The 12,748-nt window shown below is 36.7% G+C and overlaps 1 protein-coding gene across 3 annotated transcripts in view; it reads right to left on the bottom strand.

Moving 5' to 3' along the window:
• LOC128660697 (serpin B6) overlaps positions 1 to 12,748 on the bottom strand; it is a 118,978-nt gene that overhangs the window by 63,115 nt on the left and 43,115 nt on the right. For 2 of the 3 annotated variants that reach the window (XM_053714654.1, XM_053714653.1), the window contains exon 2: positions 3,371 to 3,549. In XM_053714654.1, coding sequence (XP_053570629.1) covers positions 3,371 to 3,538 — 168 coding nt within the window. In that variant the 5' untranslated portion in view covers positions 3,539 to 3,549. Of the gene's footprint in view, positions 1 to 3,370; positions 3,550 to 7,722; positions 7,805 to 12,748 lie in introns of those variants that run through there. The other variant, XM_053714656.1, reaches the window with a different exon arrangement.

Here is a 12,748-nt window from a genome sequence, read left to right as displayed (position 1 = left end):
TTTAATTTAAGCTAGGGAAATTGTAATTTTAATCTAAAATTAGGGGGGGCGTTAGGTTTTATGGGTTACTATATTAATTTAGTTTATATCCGATGTGGGGGGCTTTTGGTTTAGGGGTTAATAGTTTACTTTAGTATATTTCGTTGAGGGGGGCTTGCGGTTTAGGGATTAATAGGTTTATTATAGTGGCGGCGGTGTTGGGCTACTTAACTTTAGTATAGTGGGGGCGATGTGGGCGGACGGCAGATTAGGGGTTAAATATATTTAAATAGTGTTTGCGATGCGGGAGGGTGGTGGGTTAAGGGGTTAATACATTTATTACAGTGGTGACGATCTCGGGGAGCAGCAGAATAAGGGTTAATATTTTTTTAGTGGTGGCAACGTCGGGGCAGCAGATTAGGGGTTAATACATTCAATATAGTATTTGCGATGCGGGAGGGCCTCGGTTTAGGGGTTAATAGGTAGTTTATGGGTGTTAGTGTACTTTGTAGCAGTTTAATTATGAGTTTAATGTTACAGATTTGTAGCGTAAAACTCATAACTACTGCTTTTAGATTGCGTTACGGATCTTGTCGTTTTAGGCTGTTAAAAGACTAATGCACAACTCGTAATCTAGCTAATTGTGCTCACCACAGTGGATTTATTTAAGGGTCAGCACTAATTGCCTGTAATGCAAGACTGTCAAAAGATCTAAGATAAGGAGGCTGCCTGCAAAAGCTTAGATACAAGTTAGTCATAGAGCTAAAATTATATTAATATAACAGTGTTGGTTATGCAAAAATGGGGAATGGTAAATAAAAGTGATTATTTATCTTTCGAAACAATAACATTTTTGGTGTTTACTGTCCCTTTAAGTCTTCACATACACAAAACACACCACTGATAGCTCTCCAAACTTGAATACTGGTGCACGGCCCTCACAGCATATGTGCCTATACCAGAGAAACAGCAATAACCTTTACTAGAAGCATTTTTACTAATAAAAGCAATTTTCAAATGCACCCACACATATTTAAATTTTGACCTTTCTATCCCTTTAAACATTTTTCCCATTTTTTTTTTTTTTTAAATAGGTCGCACCAAAAATTCCACATAGTAACTAAATGTCACTCTAGGGATAATACTTGTAATTACATTGTACAGTTACAATTATGTTTTAATGAAGATAACAGTTAATACAATATAATATTTTTTTCAATATGAGTAAAAGGGACAGTAAACACTGTGTAATGTTACATGTAACATAAGGAAAGCTTTTCGTTTTATTTATTTTTAATAAATACCTTATTTGGCAGCTAATATTATACTTACCTCGTAGTGAGTTGATCACATGTTCATCTACATGTAGCACGTTCCTGCGCTAGTAAAGCGGTTGGCTGCTGTACCCAACGCAGGAGCACACTACATGTAGTGGAAGGATGTTATCTAGCACGCTGCCATTAGACAGTGAGTCTGATGCGTTAGTTGAAAAAAACTACTGTGCCGAGGATGGCTTCATTTACGAGGTAATATTTGTTTCCAAAATAAGGCATTAATTACAATTTTTTAAATAAAAGGCTATTCCTTATGTTACTTAACTCTGTACACTGTTACACAACATTTACTGTCCCTTTAAATAAGCTTTCATGTATTGTCTCTCTTTCCTTAAATTAATATAGGTTTTATTTACTTGTGTGTCACACACTAGGACTTTGAAGTGATAGGAAGTTATTGCAGACAGGTTGGAGGCTTGCACTAGGTGTATTTACAGTAATCTTAGTTTAGTGTGTCGCTATGGGCGATTTTCTATTCTTGTTGAAACGTTTCTCAATACTTTCTTTCTACAGCTTTTTCCATAGAAGTCTATGGGTGCTGTTGTACAATGTACATAAACCTTGTATCAGGATTTTTTAACTCTAGTAGAGTCTTGTGGTAGCTATGGGAAAGTCAGAGTAAGTGTCAACGGCTAAAGCATTTTATACAAAAACATATTTATCATTTACACAAAAATTAAACCAGGGAATTGTTAGATGTTTTGCTTCTCTAGGTACTTTTTTGTATCTCCCCCAGCGCAGCTTACACTAGGATTGACTACTAACCTTTTGCATATCCAAAATGTAAAGTGAGTACCTGATAAAACTAGTAAATAAAGGCTGATTTGTATGCATTTTCTCTTACCCCTTCAAATGTGCCTGATCTATTTATAAATACAGAACTAGTATAGCGTATACCAATATTAAAGGAATACTATACAGATATTTAAAAGAAATCTTATAGAAATACATTTACCATTATTTTAAAGGGACACTCAAGTCAAAATAAACCTTTATGATTCAGATAGAGCAAGCAGGTTTAAGACACTTTCCAATTTACTTCCGTTATCAAATTTTATCAAAAGTCTTTTTATACACACACTTTCTGGGGAACAAGATCCTACTGGGCATTTGCACAAGCTCACAGGGTCTACGTATACTAGTCTGATTGGCTGATATCTGTCACATGATACAGGGGGCCAGAAAATGGGAGAAAAAATAAATCTGTCAGAAAAAAATAATAATAATCTACTGCTTATTTTATTTGAAATTCAGAATAGGTGTTAAATCATTGTCTTCTTAATATGCACTTGATAATTATGCAATTCTACTGCACTGAGTGGTTCTTAACCAAATCAACATAATTTTTACTGCAATTATTTTTCAATATCCAAACTCCACCCACAATTTGCCTTATATTATGAAGGAGACAATCTGGGTTTAAGTCCCCAGACAACAAGGCTAACCACGGTAATAATTTTAGTATAAAGTGCTTTATTTTGCAGTTGTTATCTGATAAAGCCAATTATATATTTATATATATATATATATATATATATATAAATATATATATATATATATATATATTTTTTTTTTTTTTTTAATTATTATATATGTAGCAGAGTTAGCCTTGGGAAGTCAGCTGGGTGTATTTCAAGTTCTGAAAATTAGAATCGCTTGATTTTCAGAGCTAAATTACATGAAAGAGGGCAAAATAAATAACAAAAATATATTGCAAAGTTGTTTTATTCTGCAAAACTAAATATTTTATAGGAAAATCTCAATGTGCTTACTGTCCATTTAAATGTTATATGCTTTATAAATTAATATTAATTAAATGTTTAATAACAACTGGTCATTGGTTGTGATATCTCAGATATTTATAAAAATAAAAAGCTGTAGATGCCCAGTGCAGTCATAATGACTATCATTGTTTTGTGGACAGGGTTAACATTTGATTATTGAATCAAGAAAGCAACAGATCTGTAAAAGGAATCTCTGACAAAATGGGTTAACATGATGTCATAATGTAATCTGTCAATGTCCATTAAACCATGCAATTGTTATTTAAAACACACCTTTGACATCTGAGCAGCAGTGTTCCCTTTAGCACCTAAAAACACCATAGCAAGAGCAGAGGAAATGCTCATTGGGGAAAAGAACACATTGGATGTATTATCCTTTTCATTTAGCTTTTTGAAAAGATCAATGGCAAACGTTCCATTTGCAGCGGTGAGGGAATCCATTATTTAAACACCTGTAACAGAAATAGAGGAATAAATTGTTATGCAGCTCAGGTTACTGGGAGACTGCCAGTTAAATTGCACATTATGAATGATAATACAGGTTTTAATTCTGGACATTTTTACAAAAGCAACTAAAAAGCTCAATGCCAGCAAATATAATCACAGAGAGCATCATTTTATATTCTTCAAGCAGTGAAAAATTAATGAGGTTTTATTAGTTGAGTCTAAGCAGAAAGATTTGTAAAGAGAGAACTATAGAGATAAGAATACACACACACACACACACACATTATATATATATATATATATATATATATATATATAAATAATTTATATAAAAATAATTTATATCTTACCTGAAATATTCATTTCTTTCATGGTGACGAGAGCCCACAAGCTGTTACATATGGGATATACATTTCTACCAGGAGGAGGCATAGGTTTCCCAAACCCCAAAAGTCTACAAAACCCCTCCCACCTCACTCATACCTCAGTTTAACGTATAACCAAGTGGTAAAGTGTTAAAGGGATAGGTCGATATTAAACTACATGATTCAGATGGAGCATGTGATTTTTAAGACCCTTTTAAATTCACTTTTTTTTTCCAAATGTGCTTCGTTCTCTTGGTATCCCTTGTTGAAAAAGAATATGCACATATCCTACACTAGTGGGAGCTAGCTGCCGATTGGTACCTGCACACATTTGTCTCTTGTTATTGGCTAACTAGATGTGTTCATCTAGCTGCCAGTAGTCCAATGACGTTCATTCAGCAAAGAATAACAAGAGAATAAAGCAAATTTGATAATAGAAGTAAATTGTAAAGTTGTTTAAAATTGTATGTTCTATCCAAATCATGAAAGAAAAGGTTGGTGTTTCCTGTCCCTTTAAAGAGGAGTATAAACCAAAATGAGGAACAGAAAAAAAGATGTGCTTTAAACAAAAAACAGAACAACAATCCCAAATGGGTGGGGGCTCATGAACTCTTGTCACCATTAAAGAAATTAATTTATCAGGTGCAAATTATGTTTTCTTTCATAAGGGTGGCAAGAGTCTGCAAGCGGTTACATATGGGATATAATACCCAAGATATGGAAGTCCATGAGTAACAATAAAGGGAAGCATTATTTTATAACAAACACACACACACACATACATATATACATACATACACACACAATCATCAAACCGAGAAAACTGCCTGAAGGACCTTTCTACCAAAGACTGCTTCTGCTAAAGCAAACACATCAAAATGGTAAAATTTAGTAAAAAGGTATACAGAGAAGATCAAGTGGCTGCTTTACAAATTTTATCAAATGAAGCCTGATTATTGAAAGCCCAAGATGTGTCAATCTATCGATTAGAATGAGCTGTAATTATGTGGCAAAGGCTGACCTGCCTCCAAATAAGGTTTGCGAATTAAAAGTTTCAACCAAGAGGCTAAAAGAATAGCAGAGACCTTCTGGCCTTTACTAGGACCAGAAAAAAGAACAAACAGACTAGAAGTCTGTCTGAAATCCTAAGTAGCATCAACATAATATTTAAATGCTCTAACAACATCCAAAGAATGCAAAGATTTTTCAGAAGCATTTTTTGGATTAGGACACAAGGAGCGAACAATTATTTCCCTATTAATGTTGTGTGATGAAACAACTTTAGGCAAATATTTAAATGTAGTCTGCAAAACAGCTTTATCTTGATGGGGAAAAAAAAGAATCAGATAAGGAGACTCACATGAGAGAGCAGACAATTCAGAAACTCTTCTAGCAGAATAGATATAGCCAAAAGAAACAGCACTTTCCAAGAATGTCCAATAAAATGTCCAATTTATGCATAGGTTCAAAAGCAGAAGCCTGTAAAGCTTTTAAACCTAGGTTAAGACTCCAAAGAGGAGAAATAGGCCTAATAACAGGTTTACTCTGGATTAAAGCCTGAACAAAACATTGATCATCAGGAAGGTTACCGGTAGCAATCTTCCTGTGAAATAATACAGAAAGAACAGAGATTTGTCCTTTCATAGAACTGGCAGATAAACCTTTATCTAAACCATTCTGCAAAAACTGAAGAATTCTATGAATTCTTAAAGAATGCCAGGAATAATCATGGTTGCTACACCATGAAATATAAATGTTTTCCAAACATTGTGATAGATTTTCCTAGAAACAGGCTTGCAAGCCTGAATCATAGTGTTCATCACAGAGTCATGGAATCCTCTATGACTGAGAACTAAGCATTCTATTTCCATGCCATCAAGTGTACAGACTTTAGATCTGGATAGAAGGGACATTGGAGACAAAAGGTCTGGCCTTAGAGAAAGAGGCCATGGCGGACAACTGGACATTCGGACCAGGTCTGCATACCAAATTCTGTGTGGCCACGCTAGGGCTATTGGGATTACAAATTACTTTTCCAAATTTTATCTTGGAAATCACTCTGGATAGTAGGGACGATGGGGAAATATATAAGCAGGCTGCAAAGACCAAGGAACTGCTAGAGCATCCAATATCTCTGCCTGAGGATCCCTGGACCTCGCAAAGAACCTGGGAATTTTGATTTTCTAACTAGAGGCCATCAGATCTATTTCTGGTAGGCCCCAGTATCTTATCAGATAAAATACATCTTGGTGGAGAGGCCACTCTCCCGGATGTATGGGCTGACAACTAAGGTAGTCTTCCACCCAATTGCCCACACCTAGGATGTGAATCGCAGTGATGAGGCAGGAATTGGTTTCTGCCCAAGAGAGGATTCAAGAGACTTCTATCATGGCTAGGGAACTGCAAGTTCCCCCTTGATGATTGACATAAGCTCCTGTTGTAATATTTTCTGTCTGATAAGGCTCCCTTTTCAATAGAGCCCAAACCTGAAGGGCCCTTAAGAGTGCACGGAGTTCCAAAACATTGACTGGTAACCTCGCCTCCGGAGGATTCCAAACCCCTTGTGCTGTCAGAGACTCCCAGACAGCTCCCCAACCTGAAAGACTTGCATCTGTGGTGATCACAGACCAGTAGGACGAGCAAAAGAAGCCACATGAGTAACAGACTGGTGATTCAGCCACCAAGTCAGAGATAGGTGTGTACTGGGATCTAAGAATATCTCTTGGGATATCTGAGTATAATCCTTGCACCGTTGGCGCAGGATACAAAAGTTGAAGAGGTCTCATATGAAAATGAGCAAATGGAATTGTGTCCGAAGCTGCAATCATAAAGGCCTTGTACTTCCATACCCAGAGCCACTGAAGGGAATTGGAGAAACTGTAGGTTCAGACAAACTGATATCAATTTTATTCGTCTCTTTTCTGTTAGAGAAAGTGTCATGGACACTGAATCTATCTGGAAACCCAAAAGGTGACCTTTGTCTGAGGAATCAAGGAACCTTCCAGGTAAGGAAATACTGCAATAACCTGAGCTCTGATTACAGATAAAAGGACACTGAGAGCCTTGGTAAATGTTCTTGGAGCTGTAGCTAGACCAAACAGAAGAGCAACAAACTGATAATGCTTTTCCCAGAAAAGAAATAATAGAATCCAGTTGAGACACAGTTTCTTTCCTTGGAAAGAAAAGCACAGTAATCTAGTTTTAGACACCATTTCAGCATTCCAGAATTTAAGCCATAGGGTTCTTCTGGTAAGTATAGCTATATACATGATTTTGATATCTAACCAGAAAGTAGAAGCAGCAGATAGATATAGCTGGTCTAAGAATAGAGCCAGTATGTAGAAATGCCCTTCTTAAATAAGATTCAAGGTTTCTTTCTAAAGGATCTTTAAAAGAAGTACTGTCTTCTAAGGATCAGTAGTGCGTTTAGCTAGAGTGGAAATGGCCCCATCACAAGTTAGCAGCAGGTAACGTATATAGTTTTTTAAACCTCAGAGGGATTAAGAGAGACATCAGAGACAGCATCAGTTATAGGAAAAATCTCAGGGAGACTGACAACAGTTTCATATACTGAATTTAAAAGATTACAGGGTTTATCATCAAAAGGTTTAGCTTCTTCAATCCCTAAAATGACTAATGACTTCCTTCAAAAGAGAACAAATATGTGAAATTTTAAATAAAAAGGATGAATTATCAGGTTCTGTGTCCAATGAGAGTGCCTCATTGTTAGAGGAATCCTCATCTTTCGAATATACTTAATTATTTTGTGGGTCAGGACTTATATTACTAGTAGAAGGTAAAATCTGAACTGACCTTTTTCGCTTATTTGAAGCAGTAGTGCAGCCAGGGCCTTTGTAATGGCAGTAGCAATAAACATTTTCATTGCTGGAGGTACGCCATCTGCATGTATCTGTAAGGAGGAGACAGAAGGTGTATTAGTACCCATAGAAACATCAGTATATGTGATAAAATGAGATAAAGAAGCTATTTACGTTGTTTTACAATAAGCACACTTAGCTTTGGTAGAAAGGCGTTCAGTAGACTCAGTTACTATGGTAATCATAGGGAGAGATTGGTGCTGCTCCATCATGGCAACATTTTTAGCAAAAAAATTAGATGCAATAATTACTATTATCCTGTTCAAGGCAAAATTCTTGAGGAAAGGGAAAAAATATGCCCCCTTTATATAGTTTTGCATGGACATTAAATCGCTAAGCAATGCAGCCTGAGCCTAGGTAAGCAGTAAATGTCAAGGTGCGCAATTTTCAATACTAATTTATAGACAAAAAAGGTGCACTACTGTGTGCATCCATTGACGCGTTGCCCCATGCGCGTAGTATGATGCTCTGATGCGTCATTAGCAACGCACGTTTAAAATTTCAACGCAACCTGTTTTAAGCTGAAGCGCACTGCTTGTATGAAAAAAAGGCTCGAATCAGACGGGCACTTATGCACCGGTTTCCCTGCACGCCTGTGTGTGAATGACTTCAACACATGCCTTACATACTTACCCATAGACACTTGTCCACTTAGTAGCAGACAGCCAAACCAGTACTGAAACATATAAGCAGAGGCAATGGAAGAGGAGTATAAAGTTGATCTGTAAAGGGAGGAAGATGACGAGTACCTGCGACTGAATTTACAGAGAGCCTATAAAAGGATTTCCCATGAGGTGAAAAGATTGTATCATGGAGGTAATACTCAATTCACATCCCTCCGACAAGCACTGTACTCGGAGAGGAACTGGGCTTCAATATGCTCTGAAGCACCTTTCCCTGAAGAAATCAAGCACATCAATATGCTTCAACCACCTTTAATGGAGGAAAGGGTTAAAAAGGAAGCATGAGTGAGGTAGGAGGAGTTGTATAGGCTTTTGAGGTTTGGGAAACTTTACCTCCTCCTGGTAGGGATGTATATCACATACGCTACAGCTTGTGGACTCTCGCCACCTATATGAAAGAAATGTCACTTAAAATCTGACTAAAAGATAATTCCAATCAATCACCAAGACTTATTCCAAAGTAATTATATCAATCTCCAAAACTCGGTAAAAACACTATTAGAAGGATGGCACAGACAGGGTCACCTATCGTGGATGGGAAGAATTAACACTATAAAAATGATGATAATGCCAAAATACCTATTCCTATTCCAGACTTTGCCGATGGCCCTGCCGGTCTCATACCTAAGAACCCAACAGAATATGTTGAATTCATTCATCTGGTCCTACAGGAAGCCCAGAGTATCCCAACAGACATTATACATGTCCAAGACGGACGGTGGACTTAACGCCCCCAATCTTCTAAACTACTACAGAGCAGTACACTTGACCAGAGTGGTCTCTTGGTCCCATTCTGCCGAATCTGCCTTATGGGTGCAAATTGAAAGTTCTCTCTTGGGGGCGACTCCCATGAGAGATATAGCATGGCTGCCCAAAGCTCACAGACCACAGCTAGTATACCGAAATAACTATATTAAAGCCACCCTAGACATGTGGGACCACGTGATAACACACGTAGTAGGGATCTCCACCCCAGTCTCGCCTCTTACCCCTCTATTGCACAACCAGATTTTTTTGAAAGATCCATCCTTTTCTCACACACATAGGGAGGAACACTTAAAAAATCTACCAATTTACCTCATTGTAGAGTCAGGTGGGATTAAAGATAGACTAAAGTTACAAGAGGAACTAGGCTCACCCTTCCATAACTGGTATTCGTATTTACAGATAAGACACGCACTCTCCGACAACACTTATAAATCTAACGTATTTAGACCACTGACCACATTCGAGAAAATATGTGCAAACTCTGATAATAAAAGGGCGTACTTATCAACAGCTTATAAACTGTTACGAAGCACTTTCCCAGACCAGCGCCCTTCATTCATTGGGAAATGGGAATCAGAATTGTCAGATAATCTCACAGACGATGACTGGAGAAATAGCTTTAAAATGTCACATTCCGCCTCTACTTCGTTATTTATTTCCGAGCTGAACTACAAAATACTTACCCGATGGTATCTGACACCCCATCGACTTAGATATATCTTTCCAACTGCTTCATCAGCCTGTTGGAGACGATGCAGAGGACAAGGCACCATGACCCATATCTGGTGGGGCTGTCCTCTTCTATCTGACTTTTGGCGCAGGATAGAACACTGTATTAATAACATTTTGGGCTTGGACATTACCCTAAACCCGAAACTAGTCCTACTCAATGTTCTCCCGCATTTACATTGCTTGTACCGCACAAGACTACTTCAACTGATGTTGGCGTGTGCAAAGAGACTGACCCCTAGATTATGGAAAACCCAAAATATTCCGACCCACACACAGTGGGTGGTGGAAATAGGGCATATTTTGGAATTAGAAAAACAACACTTTTATTATGTGGGAAAACGAGTTTTTTGCTGACATGTATTTTATCTGGGAGCAGGGCCTTCACACTCTGGACATCTAAGACGCAACCGAATTATTGATCCAACAGAGCCTATCTCCCTTACATGAAATCCCCCTTCCATCCTTTCTTCCTTCCCCTTCTTCCCCTCTTCTCCCCCCCCCTTGGCTAGGAACACAAACATTGGACAGCATCCTATCAATAGAAGGTAAATAGTATCTTAATGTCTTTGATGTTTTGCTTGATGTCTTTTTTTTCTTTTCCCGTTTTGTATGAAAGACGTTCACAGTTATGTTTTCATTGTTGATAATTGCTATTGTATTTAAAAGTTGTTTCATATGCTGAAATTAACATTTTTGGATGTAAGGTTTTGAAACTAAAATACCAATAAAAATTATTGAATAAAAAAAAAAAAAAAATCTGAATAAAAGTTTAATATTTTTGTGTGTATGCTAGGACGGCATTGATGATGAATTTAAATCCGAAGGGGGCGGTGGACAGAAAAAGTTTGGGAATCACTGGGTTAGACTGTATTTTCTAGTTGTTACTTAAAGGGATACTGAACACAAATTTTTTCTTTCATGATTCAGATAGAGTATGTAATTTTAAGCAACGTTATCATTTACTACTATTATCAATTTGTCTTTGTTCACTTGGTATCTTCTTTATTTGAAAAAGCAGGAATGTCAGCTTAAAGGGACATTCCAGTCAAAATATAAATGCACAAAGATTTATTGCATCTTTGAATAGAAACATATTTGCAATATACATGTATTGGCAAAAATGCTTCTATTAAGAGTTATCACTGTTTTAGTGTTAACATTTTTCTCTGCACGTGCATGTAAAGCATAGCTATTTTCACTGCATCCACATTTTAAATAATGCAGCTGCTCAGATCATCGGTGGGGCTTGTATCATGTCAGAAATTAACAAATTGAGTCATTACCAGATGGTACAAGCACCTTAGGCTCTCCGAACAAGTGTTGTGTTTAAAATGCTGGCACACGGTGCATACTTAAATACACTTTTGAAACAGCTATGACTTTTATTAGAAGCATTTTTGCTAATGCATGCATATTACAAAATTGCTTCTGTTCAATACAGAAATACACCCACATGGTTTCCAATTTTGGCTGGAATATCCCTTTAAGAGCCAGCCCATTTTTGGTTCAGCACCTTGTATAACGCTTGCTGATTGGTGGGTAGAATTTAGCCACCAATCAGGAAGCTGTACCCAGGTGCTGAACCAAAGATAGGCCGGCTTTGTAAGCTTACATTCCTGCTTTTCAAACAAAGATACCAAGAAAACAAAGAAAAATTGGTAATGGGAGTAAATTAGAAAGTTGCTTAAAATTGCATGCTGTATCTGAATTATGAAAGAAAAAAATTGGGTTTAGTATCCCTTTAATTACATCATTTTATTTTACAACCTAAGCAGATAAATAGAACAACTGTGAAATTAAATAAACATACCCGCCTGCCTAAAAGAAACACACATGATTAATGGCTCTTAAAATGAATAATAATGATTAAAACAATAAAATTTTTTATAGATATTTGCAAAATATGTTAAGCGAGTATATTAAATGTTAGTTTAAGAATACTGCTCCAGTTTTACCAGCTATTTCAGGGTCTTCCCTTTTTTAAAATTCTCCCAGTTTTATTACTTATTTACCTAAGCATGTAAAAAAAATAATAAAAATATAACCACACCCAAAGAGTAACCACAAGTACAGCACTCAAGGCTGAACAGTTTTAAATATGTAATAAATTTAAAATTTAATAACCCCTTAATTTTGACCACTAGGAATTATATTTTGTGACAAATTGAACTTTTAGTCCTTCATCTCTGATCTCTATATGTGTGTATTGCCCATATATTGAGAAAGGAAATCATTTTGGGACTAATGGAACAAGATTTAAAGTGAGTAAACTCTCCCCTTTTTAAAATCAGATTCAGAATGTTTGTGATATTTTAGATGGAGTTTCATTATTCAGATATAATGAAGATGCGCTACAACTTGCTTTTTAATACAGATATGAAATTCAAATACCCTGAGCTCTGCTGCTCACTTCAAAAGTCAATTTTTCTATACGAGTTGCAAATTTTGCATTGGTGTCAAATATCACCTCTTTAGCTACAACAAAAGTGCCATATGGGGAGAGCTCTGATTGGAGAACAGTTTAAAAGGTTAGCTCACAGAAAAATTGACTTTTGAAGTGGGCGTTGAAAATGCGATCATATTTGCAAGAGAGAGTGGGTGTTAAATTCTATTTTCTCCATGACTTCTATGGGGGAATACGTGAACGCGATATTGGATGTTCAGATTTTTTTTGCTAGTCGGGTTACCGTTTGCACAACATAAGATTTTTTTTAACTTAACGCAATCGTGAAAAGGTGTTATAACACGCCACTTGTAATCTAGCCCTAAGTAAATGCT

The sequence above is a fragment of the Bombina bombina genome, chromosome 5, assembly GCF_027579735.1.
Source record: "Bombina bombina isolate aBomBom1 chromosome 5, aBomBom1.pri, whole genome shotgun sequence".
NCBI classification, from domain to species: Eukaryota; Metazoa; Chordata; class Amphibia; order Anura; family Bombinatoridae; genus Bombina; species Bombina bombina.
The sequence above is the reverse complement of the archived record's forward strand: the minus strand, read 5'-3'. Positions and strand labels throughout refer to the sequence as shown.